Below are 17,848 nucleotides of genomic sequence, written 5' to 3'. Positions count from 1 at the left end.
AACTGGCCTGAGCCCCAGTTAAAGTTCAGTGTTGTGGTGAGGGCCTCAAAGGCAGAGAAACATGTTGTCCAGCAAAGCAGGGCCATCATGAGGTTGGTCTAAGAAGAGTAGGGAATACCAAGAGATAGGGAATGACATGACTTTGGCCCAGGTAGTTGCAAAACTAGTATTTGCTTCAGGGTCAGAGGGGAACAAACCGGTCCTGAGATGGGCAAGAGGGACAGTGGGGATGTAATTATGTGTCCTGTAGAGCTGGTGTCCTGCTGTGGTTGCAGAGACATCTCCACTCTGCATCAAAAGAAATCTGTCAGAACAGCTGTCTTTATTATAGTTCATTGATTCAAAACTTGTTGAAAAGTCTGCAGAAAGAAAATGGGGGAGGCGGCAAGAAGTCAAGCAAAGTAAATACTGGGATGAATAAACGAGTAACTACAGAAGTTGACTTTGAAGACCCTTATCCACCACACTGGTATTTCTTTCCATAAGCACTGCTACTGCCACAGCAGGAGCTGCAGAGGTGGCAGGCTCTGGAGTGCCTTCACTTTGCAGTCACCTACAAGTTATATTGACCTTTGCTTCTGGTGGCACCTTAATGAGCACAAGGGCAAATATGCTTCATTGATTTCCTTGATGGTGACCTTGTCCATTCATGTATTGCTTCCTGGAGTTGGGCAGTCAGTGAAACATACCAAATCTGGTCCAGCTGCACATGGTTGTTCTCAAGACAGCTTTTCTGTCCTGGTAGGAGTGGATCTCCTCCAGGGTATGAGACAAGCTGTCTAAGATAAAACAATAGTTTGCCAGGTTCCCTTCCCTTAATATCAGGTCAAGCTTGTCTGCTTATGGGACTGCTGGAGCATAACCACCTCAGTGGCAGGGCTGTCCCTGGAGCTTGGGAAGGAGAACTTCAAGGCCCAACTCAGGAAGCACCTGGACAGCCTTGTGTTCAGGTTAATGAAAGTGAGACTGACCTTTTAAAAAGACCCCATCCCTCACCCAACTACTAAAAAACTGGACTGTATAAGGACTGTGCCTAAAGGGAACATAAAATCTCCATGTTTCAGGGTACCCACCAACCTTCAGTAACTGGGTTTTGGAAAGAATTGCTCTCTACTTTTACAAAGTTTCTGGTCTTCTCCCTGGCATCATCTGATGGACAGCCTGGCTGCAGTTGTGGTCCAGGGCAGCACTTTCTAAGCACTGTTCTTGTTCTCTGTGGTTGCTGTCAGCATCGACATCCAAACACCATGATGCCAGCATAGCTGCTATTTGGAGACTCCGGTGCTAATTTTATCCCCTTGAACGTGGCCACAGGCTCTGTGGTGTATCAGAGAATCATTAAGGCTTCTTGTCTGCAAGCTGTAATCTTAACATGGTTGTTTTGTCAAGGTGTTCTTCTGTGCATGTGTTCATGAATGAGCAGAAAATCACATCCTACAGGCCAGCACAAAGCTCATGTGGTTTCCAGCTCCCCTGCTTATTGTGTAATCAAGTTCATGTGCTTCATTTCATGTGCAACTTGCTCCAATCCCATCCCTACTGTATGGCACTGTGTCATCCTACATTCTGTAAATGTTTTAAAATATGAAGAAATTGGGCCTTTTCCCAGAACTGGGACTGGTCAGGAGATGAACCCAAATCCCGAAAACATACACAAGTTGATGAATATGATGTGAATCACATTTTAAGTGCTGTCCAAGGGCTGTGGAGAGGACCCTTCAACCTTCAAAAGCACTACAGCAGTTTTTTTCTAGCATGTTATTGAGGGAGATTTACTTGGGAAGCCATATCCTTTTTTTTTTGCTCATCCTCCCTCCTCCCCTGCCTTAATCCTTACCCCTTTTAGCTGTTTTGGAGTTCAGACATGCAAAAATCCAAACTCATGGAATTAGGAAAAAAATCATGTGTAAACACAAACATGAATATGCTTTAATATGCAGGGCAGTGTCCTGTTATTTTTCATGCCACTCCCAGTGAGGCTTCCTTCCCCTGCCCCATCACTGATCCCTAATGATGTTGTAGTTGCATGCAGCCTCCCATGTCCTGAGGCTTCACTGCCTCCAACTCCTCTTCATCTTTTCCAGCTTGCTTAATATCCAGTCATTTTCCAGTTTGCCTAATATCTAGTCAAATTCTGGGATGCCAAAACCTAAAAGCTAGTCTGGGTTTAGAATTGCTTATTTTTTGTACTTATTTCTCTGGAAAAGGAGGAGTAAACTGGGAGGGAAGAGGGCTTTTGGGTGCCCTGGGGTCCCAAAGTAGGGTCTGCAGGGGTGGTGCTTGCTGCTGGGCATCAGGAGCCGTCTCATGAAGCCAATCTTCTGGGCATCAGGAGCCATAGACTGACTGACAGTACCAAGATTTGAAGGGGTGTAGGGGGAATTGTGATAGTAAATCCATTACTGTCTGCATGCTTGCTTTCATGCAGAATCAGGTGTAGCTTGGAGGAGGTGAGTTTGGCTCACAAATACACTCCCACCCATTACAGAAGCAAGCTGTGAGTGAGTGGTCCAAAGAGATTTTTAGTTTTGTAACAAGCAGAAGAAAGTGTTCCTTCATGAATTTCCCACTCATGCTGTATGAGTTGCTGCTGCCAGATGCCCTGGGATGCCAAAAGCATGAATGTGTTCAGAAGGCAAATAGGAAAATTTCTGGAAGGACGGTCCATGAGGGACTGAAGCAGAAATGTGGGCAGATGACCTCTGGCTCAGGAAGTCCCCAAGCCACAGACTGCTGGCAGTTGGAAGAGTGCAACAGGGAAAAGATCACCCTATTGGCCTGGCTTGTCCCCTGCATGTGGGGTCAAGGGATGGGCTTGCTGCAGCTGCTCTGCTGGCCCTCTTCTGTCTGCCTGCCACAACAAAGGTAGATCTGGGGCAAAACAAGTCCTTGAGGTGCTGGACTGCATCCAGAGAAGGGCAATGAAGCTGGTGAAGTGTCTAGAGAGCACAAGTCTTATGAAGTGTGGCTGAGGGAACTGGGATTGTTTAGGCTGGAGAAAAGGAGGCTGAGGGGAGACCTTATCACTCTCTACAACTGCCTGAAAGGAGGTTGTAGTGAGGTGGGTGTTGGTCCCTTCTCCCAAGTAGCAAGCGATAGGATGAGAGGAAACGGCCTCAAGTTGTGCCAGGGGAGGTTTAGATTGGATATTAGGAAAAATTTCTTCACTGAAAGGGTTGTCAAGCATTGTAACAGGCTGCCTGGGGAAGTGGCTGAGTCACAATCCCTGGAGGTATTTAAAAGACAGGTAGATGTGGTGTTTAGGGACATGGTTTAGTGGTGGGCTTGGCAGTGCTAGATTAACAGTTGGACTTGATGATCTTAAAGGTCTTTTCCAACCTAAACAATCCTATGATTCTATGATTCTTACTTGGGGGCAGCTTCAGAAGTCAGAACATGGAGATAAATAGTTTTTTCTTTGCTTCTCTCTTGCCTGCGGAAGGAAAGGGGAAAAGGCAGATGATGCTCTTGGTGGCTAACAGCATGATTCACCAAATAATCCATATGCTTACAATCACTGAAAACCAGGTTTAATGGATGTCTCATCACAGGTAATTTCTCAAATGAGGTTAGATTATTTTGAAGAGCCGCAAAATAAGGAGTAAAGTGGAGACTTTCTGTGGCTTTATTGCAGCTGCACCGCTTTCTGGAAAGCCTATCATAATAGTAGCATTAGTAACTTTAACTCTGGCATTTCCTACTGTAAAAACTGTTATTCTAGGTGGTTCCTAAAGTAACATCTGGGTTTGTGGTTGCATGGATGGACTTCCTAACTTTTCCTAAGGGCAACCTCTCCATACTCTACCCTGTGCTATGTTGCCATCCCTTTCTGGCCAAGCTGGGTCCTTTTCCTCCCACCCCCAGTTTTTTACTAGGCCAAGTATCTTTTGGCTCCGCATCAGCTTCAGTAAATCCAAGCAGCTCCTTTAGTGCCTGTGGAGCTCTGCCCTCACCCTGGGAGCTGCTCCAGCAGGTGCAAGTCGTGCCAGAAGGAGAAAGCACTGAAACCACAGGACATTCCCTGCCTTGCTTCACCAAACTTAAAACTACACCTCAGCCAGCTTTGTCCCCGTTGGGCATGAGCATCTCCAGTGACATCAGCAGTCCCCTTGCTGGCGCAGCTGTGTATGGGGGGTGAGAACAGGGTGGTGAGCACCCCTGAGCACATGTGGGGTGCAGCTGGCAGCCACAGACACTTAGATGGGACTGCTAAGTTTTCAGGAGGATGGCATGACTGGGGGTTGTGTTCCTTGGCTTTACTCCACACAAGTACAACAGCCAGCTTGAGTAGGGTTTCAATGCCATCGACCTGCTTGGCTTTCCCTGAGGAGCTGTGCCTTTGCCCCTCTGCCTCACCTGCCCTGGGCAGGTAGGATGGCTGAACGAGCTGCCAAAATCTCCTGCTGTCATGCCAAGGTGCTCTCCTGCTTGAAAGCCACCTTCAGCTGCCGTCAGTGGCCAGCTGTGGCAGGGATGATGTGTTTCCCCATGCTTACAGATGCCTCTCAAGGTGGAGAGGCTGTACGTGCTAAGGAGCAACTGAAGCCCAGATTGGAGCTTTTCTGAAACTGTCCTCCATGCCTTCTCTTACTGTCTGGCTCCCACGTAAGGTGTTAGTGGATTCTGGTCAGATCATGCAGGAGAGCCCAGAGCCTGATCTTGCTACCTGGGCATGAGTTACCCACTGGCCATCCACTGTATTTATATGTCTATAACAAAACCCAACAGATCCTCAGAGATGTACAATAACTTTTTTCTTAGCAGATTTTTCAGGTTTAAAGGAGAGTTGCTCTGCTCTGAAGGAGGGTCCTTAATGCCATACCTGTGCAAATTTTCAGCATCTTCAATGGTCTCAGGCAGAGCTTTTCCCTTCATCTCAGGTAGGAGCAAGACCAAACCACTGTCAATTAAGACAATCACAGCTGCAAACACAGAACAAGGATTGCAAAGGCAACACAATGGTCATGCCTGAGTTTAATTTCAAGTCACTAACTAATTCTCATTGAGACACAGCTGCCCCGATAATTGAATAAGGGCTCTTCAAAGTGATAACAAGTCTTGGCTTTTTATCTATGTCATTCTCATTTTTCAGTAATTGCAGATATTTCTGAGGTGCATCTGAGGCCTGGAAAGCCGTCCTGGGCCGTAGACCCAGAGGTGGACTGTTCCCTTGCTTTGTGCACACAGTGTGAAAGAAAAAGATTTTGGCTCCAGTTGTGCAGCTGGCATGGGACTGGGGTGACATTAGCTAGCTGTCATCCCTACTTTTGGGTAGATTAGGACATGCACAAAAGGTTGCTACCAGCCCACCTGGCCAATTTCACCTTCTGATTAGTTAGAGTCTGCTATGACCATACTCAGGGCAGATGGTCCATGTGGGCACATCGATCTGAATATGTGCAGTAGCAGACATTCAAGGCAGCCTTTTTTTTAGGATAGTAGTCTTAACATTAGGGCTGACATGCTGCTTTGTCATCCTGAATTGCCATGCGATCTTTGACAGACTGTGCCCCTGAGATGCCAGCAAGAGGTGGAGTGTGACTTTTTTGTAGGGAGACAGGAGGCCATCCTGCTTGGACTTCAGGTCCTGTAACCACATCCAGCTGAGAGGGGCAGAACCCAACGACATTCCTCCCTTGGCAAGGGCTCAGCAGGAGGAAGTCAAAGCTTGAAAGAGCTGTACCAAAAACATGGGGTCCCCTCCACTGCAGAAAGGGCTGAGGTGTGACTTTGGCATCTAGATGAAACAGACTTACCAAGCTGTGCCTTACATGTTGACAAACAATATACATCTCTCTACATTTTTTTAGAAGGCAAGAAATAGAGCAGCGAACTCATTCATCTAGGCCGTGGCCAACAGATGCATCTCACAGCTCTTACCAAAGACGACCAGGGGGAGTTCGTGCCAGAGCTCCGCTAGTCGGTACACAAGGAAGGGTGTTATGATCCCACCAAGGTCGCACATGGACGAGCAGACGAGGACTCCCAGGTTCCTGCAAAGAGGGAACACACGCATGCACACACAGAGAGTCACTGGCTCTGCCTGAGGGTGCCTCACACAGCCCTGCACCCTCAGTGCCCCGGCAGGACCCGCAGCAGATGGGAGCAGATCAGCACCCTGCCCGGGGGATTTGCAGCTGATGGGAGGAGGGATGGGCCATGAGCCTCAGGGAGAAAAAGACAGGTAACAAACACCCTGGGACTTAGAAAGGTCTGGCCCCTATTGTGGTGAACATAATCAAAAGAGAGCATAGGCAGAGCATTCTCCCGTGGGGAAATACTGCAAGATGAAATGAGTGAGGGGGCAGAGAGTTAGACAAGGCAAGACATTAAGACTAGCCTTATATTGGAGGAGAGATGTTAATGAACATTTGACTTCTGGTTCATTGAACTGCACTGGAAGGGGAGCCTGGAGGGTGTTTGGGAAGGTTTCTTACGTTCCCCTCAAGAAACCTGCTGCCTCAGTGCTGGGCTCAGAAGCAGGGAAGGGACTTTGGCAAGGGGGGGTGGTGGGTTTCTGCTGCACCACCCAGCAGCTCTCCTCCACCTTTGCAAGGTGTATTTAATACATACAAACACCTTTTCCAGGCCAGTGCATCAGCCACAGACTCCTCAGCTGCATCCACAGCCTTGAGCTGGCTTCTAGCAGTCTCTTCCAGAGAAATAGCCAGCGTTTTTACCAGTTAACAGAAGATGGTGCACTTACCTGAGAAATGTTGGATACAGCTCAGGATTTACCACGCAAATAATTTCATAGCACATGGTAATTCCCATCCTGCCCAGGCAAGCTGTAGTCATTTTAAGCCAATAGAGCCCTGGAAAGACATTGTGCACGTTAAGGTTGGAATACAAATCTATGGGTTGTTTTCTGCTCTTGATGTAAAACAGCATTAAACTTGATTTAAGAAAACAGTAAGTTTGCTGTCATGAAAGGTCAAGAGGGCAGCACATGATGGTGTTCTGTTTCAATCAGTAAAGAATTTATAATGCAATTGTCTTGTGATTCAAGCAAATAACCAAGGCTTGAGACTTTGCTAGGTTGCTGTCACAGAGAGGAGAAATCAATGATACAAACTAGTTTGGGTTATCCAATGCATTAACCAAAATCTTATGCAAGTCACCATTTCTTGCTTGCAATAAATCTAAACAGAGGGTAGCTGCATTGTTTGGTAGTTGAAACCTGCTTGTCAGCAAGATACTCTGTACTTTTGCACAGAGGTTTCTGATGGTTTTCAGACTGGGACAAGTTTGTGTTTCCCCCCTGTCTTTCAGTGTGTGCTCTACAATTGCTTTCACATCTGGAGCTACAGATGTCTGCTGCAAATAAATGAATATCCCAGGACTGGGTGTAGAGTCAGTGCAGCACATCTCTGTGTGCCATGTGGACTTTTAGATCCCAAACTGACCTTGGATTGTGGCTTCAGTTGTTTCAGCTGTTAGCACACACGGAGCATTGAGTTTCTCCCTCATTTCGCCATTTGAGTGGCTCATCAAGCCCAGGGCAGTATTTTACTGACCCATAGCTCCTGGTAAGCCCTGCTAGCAGAGCCTCTCCAGGGCTGAGACACCAGCCACTGCTGCATGTGATCTGCAGCAACTGCAGCTGTGGGAGTCTGGGGCCATCCCTGCCTCCTCAACAGGGCTCTGACAGCCCCACGGAGCTGGTCTGGGTGAAAAACAACCCTTTTCTGGAGGGTTGGACTTTGGGCTATGGGCTTTGAAGGTGGCTCAGATTAGGGCTGGTAGTGCTGACACAGGCAAATGGGGAAAGCTGGGGTCTCTGTTGGTGGGTGCTGCTGCCAAACCCAGCAGGGCATCAAACCATGGGCTGAGCTGGGAGGGCAACAGCATCTTCACTGGCTGTGACTGTCCCTGGTGCAAGACCCTCACCCAGGCACTGCTGTTCTCACTGCCCGTGTGGGGTCGTGGGACTCCCCCCTTCCTGTGCTCCCCCAGCAAAGCCTGGTGGTCCCTTGCATAGCCCCTGCACTCCCCAGTTGCTTATTAAAATGAGTTTCCATTGTCTGGACACTTTAGGTTTTTGCTTATGACATTTTTCGTAACATTTTGTGGTTTTGTTCTTGTTCCCCCATGAAGTGACAGTTGTTGGCACTGTTACATCTGTGGTTTCAGTCTAGCTGTATTCCATAAAGAAAAAGGAAAGATGTTTAATTCAGTGGCCCTTAAGGGACACATTGCTTTGAGACTATAGCCTTGGAGAGAAATGCTTAGCTAAACAAAAGCCAAGTGCCTGTCGCTGTGGTTGTTCAACATCCTACATTTATGGCAGCAGCACTGTTGATGTGTAGATGTGTACTTACCGTACCCAGATGGTGTTTAAGCGTGTGCATGTACCCATGTATTTTTCCTTTCAAGAAACGGAAAACATTGGGATTTTTGGATGAAAACCCTGAATTGTGCATTCAAATCCAAATTTTAGGCCAGACAAAAATTGTGGACTTTACATGGCATGTTTCATGATCTAGCACCCGCAGACTTGACATCTGATTTGATGCCATTTCGGAAATTTAATTCACCCCATTTCTCCAGCCTCTCATTAACTGGTATAAATGCTGACAGTGGGACATACGTTAGCTTTTATGGTATTTGTCTTCATCGGATCACAATACTGACATGGGCCAGGTTAGCAAGGATTGTTTTCCATTTTCCAGGGCAATAACCAAGAGACAGGGAGAAAATTCACTGACAGAGGAGGATTTCTTGACTCACTGTCTGGGACTAACGCCGTAATGAGGCAAGCACCACCTGCCATCATGTTTGCCGCAGCCCAGGGGTAACGACGGCCAATGCGATCCAGTGTTAGCATGAGAATGAAGGCGGCTGGGAACTCGACGAGAGCAGAGTAGAGGAAATCCAGATACAGGTTCCCAGCAGCTATTCCCATGTACATGATGAGCCCCTGGTAGAGGACGGAGCTTGTGAACCTGGGCAGAGAACAGGGTGCAAATGAAGCCAAAATCTTTGAGAGAGAGTTTATGTACAGAACTGAGATTTGCAGCTGGTCAGGAGGAAAACAAGCTTAAATCAACGATGACAGTTTAGGGCACTGAATCACACATCTCCATTTTGGCTGCAAAAGTCTTCCCTTACCAACTGTACATCAAAATAAATGTGTGTTTTCTGATCTGAGGTGTCCTGACCAGGTCTACAAATGAAGGTTTCAGCTTTTCTCCATCTTCATCTTCAGAGCTGAGATTCTGGGAGCACAAATGATAGAAGACAAGAGATTACACTGGGCAGAGGAGAGGGTGGTGAGCACTGCAATGAATATTTTCCTTTGGATTAATGGGAGGGTGAGGGTTTTCATTTGCCAGTTAAGTAACAGGGCAAAATAATTTCTCCAGAGTGTTTTGGGGAAACATGAAAATTTATATAGACAGTCTTCATATCTGTGTAGCCATGTGTATGAGGCCATTGCATGGCATGAAGCAGCATTTAAAAATATAATGAATGTTCTGGAATGTTCAGTCACGAGATTTGGCGAGTTTACTGTTGACTGATACTACTTAAAGGAAGAATTTTTCTTGTCTGCTGGCTATTTTTGCAAGGCTGTTTTCCCAAATATGCTCTGCAAAGGTCCTAGGCAGTCAAAGAGAAGAAAACTCACTTGCCATTCCTTTAGGGAACTGCTTGTGGTTTTTGGTTGCCAAGCTGCTCCCTACTCTAAACTCAAAACAATCCTTGATTCATAACATTATTTGCCCTGAGCTTTGCATATATGCATCAAATGCAGTGCAGTCACCTGGAAAGAGAGAGGTAGATTCTTCTTATTTCCCTTGGCAATGTGCTTAATAGCTTCCATAGCTTTGTCATTTTGCTTTTGAGATATGAGCCACCTGGGGGACTCGGGCAGACACCTGCAACACATATAAGCGTGACAGCTATGAGGAAGGAAAATGCATGTTACTGGTACACAGAAAATGAAAATGGAACTGAGTTTCTTGGGCTAGGATCTTATGGTGTATTGAATATCCAAGGCTGGTACTGATATCAGTGATAGCTCTGTCTGTCAGTGATTGCACTCTGATTTGTGCTCCTCTTGAATGACAACATAGCCTGATTTTTCTTTTCTTTTCTTTTCTTTTTTTTTTTTTTTTTTTTTTTAAGGCTGAAACCAGTTTATTATAGTTTGGAAATATTAGTCTGAGATAAATTCTGTTGACATGTTTTAGAAATGGCTAATAGTCTGTGGATATAAAAAAGAACACCTGTAAACCTGATCCTTCAGCTTCTTCATGTTAAAAATAAACTTCCAGAAAAAAAACAAACAAAAAACCCCTCCCAAATCTGTTCCCTGATCTGGTTATGAAATTTTCTAAGGAGCATTTTCACTCCATTTTTTTTGCAAATAGTCAACAAAAGTCTGTTGATTGCATTAAAAAAGAAGAAAATAATGACTTATTAGTTTGTGATGGGTGGCAATGACTCCAAACACAGTAGCATTAAGACATGTTGCAGGTAGTCCCTTGCTCTTGGGTGATTCAGACTAAACCCCTGGGCAGGGGGAACAGAACAACAGAAAAATGACAATCTGATCCAACGTCATCTTAGAAAACCTATGTGTAGTGCCACAGCTGATCTCTACAGAGAAGCCTCAACTCCCAGTTACAGTCTCCTACTTTTGGCTCAGTGCTGCTGGAAGCTATAAGAAAGAATAGGCACTTACCAATAGTAGAGCAGGAAGAAGAAATTGGGCAGTGTGACCGTGAGCTGGAGCCACCTCCAGTGTGGAAGCACATAAGCCAAGGCGGTGAGGATGAGGAGTCCCAGGGTGAAGGCAAGCTGGTAAGTGATGCCCACTGCCCTCCGGTAGTTTGAGCCAACAAATTCTGCAACTGCAAAGTCATATGAACTAAAATAAATTGGTTTGGAGAGCTGGGGGGATGTAACTCCTGCCAGCTAAAACCACATGCAGCCCCTGTGTGTAGCTGTGTCCTTGTGGTGTGCTGTGCGGGTGTGGGTTTGGATGGGAAAGCAGAGCAGGTCTGGGTTCTTGGTGTAAATCACAGGACAAGTCCTGACCCTTACTCCTCTTGTCATTCAGCTGGGGACTTCATCCCTGCCTCCAAAGGGGTCAGGCCCTCACCCATTAACATGGGGTAAAAGTTGCTTTCTTCCTCGCACTCCTTCTAGCTAAGAACTAAATGCGAAGATAAAATAGACAGCTGACGCTTGCCTCCATCTCCCTCCTTCCATACGGCTTGGTAACAGAGCCTCCCTACCTGCCAAGCACGTGAAAGAACACAGCAAAAATTGTTTTGGCACCAAGGCTGTGAAACACAAGTGTTATCTCTCACAGTACCACTTGCTGCCTTTCCCGGAGAAGTGTCATACATCTTTGCAGCCTTTTCAATTAGTTCTTGTCTCTAGACCTTGTCCTTCATTTTGGCCACTGGCTCTACAGATATGAACACTCCCTAGTTTTCAGAGCTGCCTCCTATTTATTCCATTTATGTCTACGAGCTGGTGCAAGCTTGGGTCATAAACACCTGTATTTAAGCAAAGAGGTGCAGTTTGGCAGTAAATAGCACAGTGTCAGTGTCTGCTCTTGTTACACACAGTTCCTTAAAAATTGAATGGCACAAGTGGGGGTCAGCCCTGCTGCTAAACAGGGGGTTCCTGCCAGAAAGTGTAATTGCAAGCTGCCGTAACTGAGGACGTAGCCTGTCAGCCAGCCCCCCTTGCTGACCAGTCCCTGTATCAGGCGGAAGATCACTGTCCAGGTGTAGCTCGGTGCAAAGGCCATAAGAACCCCCGAGACTGCATTGATGAGGACTGTGACCAGGAGGCAGAGTTTGCGGCCAAACCTGTGGAGAGAAAGAAGAAACGAGAAGAAAGAGGCTCAGCTGCCGGCAGGGTAGGGTGGGAAACCAAAGGGTTTGAAGAGGCTGGAGATGGTCCCTGCCCATCTTTTCTCTGTTCATTTTGAGTAGGAGTCTGTATCTGCTCTTCACTTTGCAACATTTTTCATCTCAATGGAAGCTCAGAGGATTCCCCTGTCCTGTGCTTTCAGGTCATTGCTCACTTCTGGTTAATGACAGCTAATGAGTTCAAGAAATGCTCATACTGATATGGCTCTTCAGCCCATCTTTCAAAGCTGCAATAGCTTTTAAAGGGGATCTTGTTCAGTAACTGTGATCTTTACCTACTTTCTCATCAACCTTCTCTGACTATTGAGCTCTTCTTGAAGAGGGTTTTGTACATCCCTGTTATTTGTCATTTCCTGTATCACTGTGACTCACTAATAGTCAGAAATAAATTCTTTCCAAAAGAAACAAGCTTACTGGAACACTGGAAAAGCATTTGTTTTCTAGCTGACAGAGATATATATTCAGTTATTAAGTATGATTTATAAAAAGCATTAAATTAGTCATTGCCCACTAACAAAAATAGAATAATAAATGCCAGACAGGATAAATGTCTTCTGTTCTCCACAAGAACATCAGCAGATCCCATCGCTCAAACTTTCCTCCTGTCATGAGCCTGATGTATGGACATTTTTGACTTGCCTTGAAGTCCAGCCCAAAAGAGCATCATCAGACCACGAGAAGAGCCCTCTCCCACAAAGATCCTTTCCCAGTGCCCCAGCTCTGAATGGCAGAGGTGCAATGCTGCATGTTAGCACTGACCTTGGGAGCTCTCTGTGGACACAGAGGTGCCATTCCAAGACACCTATGACTCTTGAATGTCAAAGTCAGTACCTGGATGTGTGCCCAGAAACTGATCAAGTAAATGAGTAGGTCTAATCCCTCAGAGAAGCACATTTGGAAAGAGCTTATGAAATCTCCCCTAAAGCAGCTGAAATATTTGCAGGAGTTGTCTCAAGTACAGTGGGTTGCAGCACTCTCATGCACAGGAAGACTAGCACTTAACTGCACTCAGGCTGTCTGACAAGAAGAGGATGGATATTTCAAATGCAGGAAACACAGAATCCATGGGCCTTCTTCCCATTCTCTCTACTAAATTTGAAGCTTCTGGGTTTGTTTTTGCTCTAAGTGCAACACCCTCTGGGTATGGGATTTTGTATTGCTGTTGTGTGCTTGCAGTGCAGGGACCATGGTGAACTGGAGCAGGATGGCAGTGAGCAGAGCAGTAGAAAACCCCTCGATGCTATGACATGCATGTGCTTTATCTTAACAGCAATGATATCCTACTCCCTCATGTCTTTTCATACTTTTGCTTGATAATAAGCCTTGGTAAAAAGATCCTTCAGTATTTTGACAGAGAGAGAGAGCATTTCAGATATAAATGGCTGGGGGGTTGGGAGCTCCAGTTTCCATTGGCTCGCACAGCCGTACGCTGCCAAGAAATGCCTTTGCTAGTGAACATGATTGCTTAATCCACCTCTGTGCTGAAAAGGTGATCTGAAGAGTAATGCCCCTGATGGTCACAGGATCTGCTCACTGCTGTTTCATGTCTTGCCATGCCTGGATGGGCAGCTGCTACATATCCCCTCCTTTGCTCCCATAAGCTGTGCATCATTATCCGAATGTCAGTTCTAGGAAGAATACCTTCAAATTCACTGGAAGACTGGCCAGAAAACAAAAATTTGTGTTTAAGGGAAAGGGAGGATGGAGGGCTGATGTATGTTTCCAATGCAAAAAAGAGACCAAGATCTTTCACAATGCATGTGAAGGAAAGCAAAAATTGGTGTAAACACATCAGCCTTCAAATCAAACAGGGGATTCCAACCCAGGAATGAAGACTAGATGTAGGATCTTTGCGGTACTGCTGTAGCTATTTGATGTCTTTCACCCAAGAGAGCTTTTTGCCAAAGGTGTAGCTGCACACAAGATATGGCCAGAGTTACTTTGATAAATCACTATCTTCTGATGAAAAATCCCTTTAAGCAGAAAGCTTAAAAAACCCATGATTTCTCTCACTGGAAGTAAGATAATGGTTTACTGAGGACTGAAAAGTGGTCTGTCCAATCCGTCCATAGGTGAGCTTCTTCACAAGCAGGTTTGTCCATGTGGAGGGACAGGTTGAGGTTAGCTAGGACTGTGGTAGCCACTTTCCCCACAAAGATGGTGTGCACAACCTAAACGATTATATGTTTGCCTGCAATGAAACATGGGAGCAGGGACAGTCCCACCCTTATTTTGTGACACTGCAGAAGTACTACGGGGTATGGCTGTGCCCCTTCCCATAGACCTTCCTCCTTGGAGGAGGGGGAAAATGAAAAGAAGAAAACGGTGGCAATACCTGTCCAACAGAGATGGTTTTGGGGCTTGATCAGCATGGGAGGAAAAGGTTATTGCTCGCTGTGCTCTCCTATGTTCTGAGAATACAAAGAAAAAATACATTTCTCCAAGACAGACTGACTCTACAGAAAGATTGTTCACCCTGTGTTACCTTCACCTCTTCAAATTCCAGTCTCGGCCTCTCTTGCCATTTTACTGAAAAAATTGGTAAACATGCACAGGAAGGTCAGCTACAAAGCATTACATTTGTTCAGAGTCTAACCTAAAAAAACCCCACCCACTGGGCAGATAGATGACACAATGACGTTTGTGATGGAAAAGAGGAGATGAGGGATAATAAGGTCTAGATCTGGCTACATAAAGAGGATCTGAGAAAAGGGGGACCAAAGAAAATTTAGGAAGGACCAACTTCTATTTCTGTATCTGAGAAAAACTCTCCTATTCTGAAACAGATTTATGGCCATCTGGATACTGTTAACATTAATGTGAAACAAATTTATCACAAAGATGGGCAAATAGTTCTTGGTGCACGAGTTAAAATTTAATCTCAAACTCTGAGCTCACATTGTAGTTTGCCACTGTGAAAGAAAACAAAACCTCTTCACTTGTGAATGTGCAAATTCCTCACAGAGCCACTGTGAGGCTGTAAAAGTGGAGTAACACCACGGCATTTCCATGGATTCGTGGGTCACAGCAGCCTTTGAAAGCAGGGGCTTAGGAACTACCATCCACCCCTTTGTAAGTGACACATGGGCCTTTTGAATCAAGTTTTAATTGCATTTATTTCCATTTTGAATCATGAATGTTGTTCAGTGACATGCAGAAAGCAGATAGAGAACCAGCGGAAACAGTTCTTCTCACAGCTGTCTATATAGTACATACCTGTCTGCTATGTAGCCAATGCTCACGGAGCCAAGAAAAAACCCAGCGTTCACACACGACTGGAAGAGGTCAAGCTTCCAGGAGTCCTCACACACCAGGTTAAACTGCAAGGGCAACCACAGTTAGAAGCATGGGAACATTCAGCACAAACCATGGCTCTTCAAGGAGGAAGGAAACTGATGACACACAACTAGAAAACAGGCTCTGGAAAAGAAACCCTCTAATCTCTTAAACTGACATCTGCAGTACATCTTGTCTGGATTTTCCCAAACCTTGTGGAAAAGTTACACCCTAGAAAATGATTGCACAATGACACATAAGGAGAGTGAGAAAGGGAGAGAAACTTTGAATGAACAAATTAAAAAGTTCAGAAAAATCTCACCCTCTCCTCCCCACCCATCTGTTTGAAATTTGGAGGACACTTGGAACATCGTTTCCTTCCCAGATGCCAAGACCTGTCTCTAACTGTATATTATCTCACTGCATGAAAGCAGTGCCAGGCATAAGAGGTGGTGGGGCTGTCATGAGCCCCGCCGGAGGGGAGCCAAGAGATGGCTGTCCCGCTCCTCATTAGCACTGGCAAAACGCCCAGGATTTGGTTGACTTTTCTCTGCAGTGAACCAGTACTCTGTAACTTGCTTTTAATTTACAATTAACAGGTTACCAACCTGCACCCAGCGAGGGTAGGAGGGCAAAGTGGTGTTAACTTCTCTACAGCTGGTAGATTCATTCAGGTGTAACTAGACTTCAGCCCAGAAAGCAGCAAGAATGCTTCTTATGGCTGCTTATTTAATCTCTTTCTAATCCGGACAAGTTTGCCGAGGCCGTACCAAACAGCTCAGACCAGTTTCCCTGGCTTGGCTGATGCAAAGGACAGCTGGGAGTGCTCTTATTTGCCCCAACCCATCTGTCCCAGGGGAAAGTGGGGTGGAGTTGCTTTGTAATGATGATGATAGCGAAGCAAGGGAATACAAATACCCTACCCAAGGAAGCTGTGAAGTATCCAGTGTCGCAGCTTTCTAAAAACAGGTTACAGAAACATCTGCTAGGCATGGTTTAGGTATAGTTAATACAGACTTGGGACTGAAGGAGAAGTAGAAGAGATCTATCTTGAGGTCCTTCCTATGCTTCAGGTCTCTACATGGCTTTTTAGACTGTTAGTACTGGTTTTACACAGTTTTTCACTTTCTAAACTATCTGGTTTAGATATTGTAAGTTGGAAGAAAAGAACACTGCTGTTGCTAACTCATTATCTGACAAATTCAGCACCATCTTCTACTTCTTGTTCATTGTGCATGAGTATCTGTTTGGATTACCACCCAAATGTGCAATTCCTCAGTTTGGGCAACAGGATGCTCCCCTCAATTTGGTGACTGAAATACTGGATTATGAGAATAGCCATTGTCTGATTGATGACAAGCTTGCAGTATTATCCTCCCAAAGGATAAGCAATCATTTCCCATTATTTATCCATATAAATCTTTGCTCTAAGTCCCTAGCAAGTCCTGATACGCACTATTTATTAGCAGTCAGGCTCAGTCTGTGCACCAAAAGCAAACTTTAGCAATCCAGCACGTTCTAGCTTCAAGGTGTGCAGGCAAGAATGATTTTGCTGGACAAACCATGTCTTACCTCGGTCACGAGAGAGGTCCCTGGGGTGTCATAGACCCAGCCGTCCCAGCAGGGACCAAGGGGGACGGCACTTTGATTGCCCACAAGGCTGCCGAGGGGGTCGGTGCAGCTGACGCCTGTCATGTTCCAGTCCACCTCATACCTCCTGCAGTGGCTGCTGAAACCAGTCCTGTGGCCACCCCACTCGGGAACCGTGTAATTCAGCTGCTCCTCCAGGCTCCAGCCACACCGCTGGCTCAGCTCAGCCACGCCAGGACTGAAGCAGCGATGCTCGGGGATGAACCCGAAGAAGACGACACCCACATAGACCGGGGTGAAGGCAGCAGAAAGCAGGCATAAGACAAAGAGGGCTCGTTTCTGAAAGAAATCAAATTCTCCGATCTGCTCTAAAATATCATCCAGAGTTGGCATCTTTGTATATTGCAACTCATTAAAATATCTAACTCAGCTGTGTTCCAGGGCTTTGCCTTTCACTGCATGCTTAAATAACAGCTGAAGTGTTTGCTCAAAACTCACAAACAAATAATTAATTGACTTTGTCAATTGTCAAGCCATGCATCACAACCTTTGTTTCTCAAATGCCATTTCTAAACAAACTTTGGCTCTCCAGTTTTGGCCTCTGTTGTTCCTTTTTTTTCCTATATGACACACTTGAAATACAAGGGATGATGTCTTACATCATGTCCTTTTCAGTCTGTCACTGAGAGTCTGTCAGTGCACGGTATGTGGTAGACGATAATTCCTTTGTCCAGCATTTTCAGACGCCATAAATATTATGAAAGCAATGTTATCCTCTTCCTTGTATATATACAACTGAAGAACTTTTTACTCAAAATTACACTGGATGTAGATGACCACTTGCATGCAGCTTTGGGGGTGTAGTAAACAACACAGAGAGGACATAACAGGGCAGATTTCTTTTAGGCACCTAGTAGCTAAAGAATAGTGTTGTGCCCCAAATAGGAAGCAGACCGGCCACTGCAGAATTGGCACTCCTGAGTCTGAGGTGCCCAGACCGAACTTGCAGGGGTTCACATGCAGCTACCCCACACTTGAGGAACTGAGAGTGGCCCGGAGACCTGTCACCATCCCTCGCGTGCCTACCCTGC

At 45.8% G+C, this 17,848-nt stretch overlaps 1 protein-coding gene across 2 annotated transcripts; it reads right to left on the bottom strand.

Annotated features, from left to right (window-relative positions):
• Positions 1–3,005: 3,005 nt before the first annotated feature.
• SLC22A2 (solute carrier family 22 member 2) lies at positions 3,006–17,150 on the bottom strand. 2 transcript variants are annotated; one of them, XM_074820695.1, is made up of 11 exons: positions 16,740–17,150; positions 15,108–15,211; positions 11,674–11,828; positions 10,688–10,856; positions 9,764–9,878; positions 9,112–9,218; positions 8,731–8,945; positions 6,707–6,815; positions 5,881–5,993; positions 4,823–4,922; positions 3,006–3,433 (listed from the first exon to the last, which is right to left on the bottom strand). In XM_074820695.1, the coding sequence occupies exons 1-11, from the start codon at positions 17,148–17,150 to the stop codon at positions 3,367–3,369; spliced, it is 1,665 nt and encodes a 554-aa protein (XP_074676796.1). In that variant the 3' UTR covers positions 3,006–3,366. The 2 variants fall into 2 exon arrangements, with proteins under 2 accessions (XP_074676796.1, XP_074676797.1); XM_074820696.1 differs by lacking the exons at positions 4,823–4,922; positions 5,881–5,993.
• Positions 17,151–17,848: the final 698 nt, after the last annotated feature.

The sequence above is a fragment of the Strix aluco genome, chromosome 3 (assembly GCF_031877795.1).
Source record: "Strix aluco isolate bStrAlu1 chromosome 3, bStrAlu1.hap1, whole genome shotgun sequence".
NCBI classification, from domain to species: Eukaryota; Metazoa; Chordata; class Aves; order Strigiformes; family Strigidae; genus Strix; species Strix aluco.
The sequence above is the reverse complement of the archived record's forward strand: the minus strand, read 5'-3'. Positions and strand labels throughout refer to the sequence as shown.

Coding starts and splice junctions, on each gene's coding strand:
- SLC22A2 (XM_074820695.1), bottom strand. CDS start 17,150: ATGCCAACTCTGGATGATATTTTAGAGCAGATCGGAGAATTTGATTTC. Junction 8,946..9,111: donor TTTATTTTGATGTACAGTTG/GTAAGGGAAGAC, acceptor TTCTCTGCCCAG/GTTCACAAGCTCCGTCCTCT. Junction 4,923..5,880: donor ACTCCCCCTGGTCGTCTTTG/GTAAGAGCTGTG, acceptor CTGTGTTTGCAG/CTGTGATTGTCTTAATTGAC.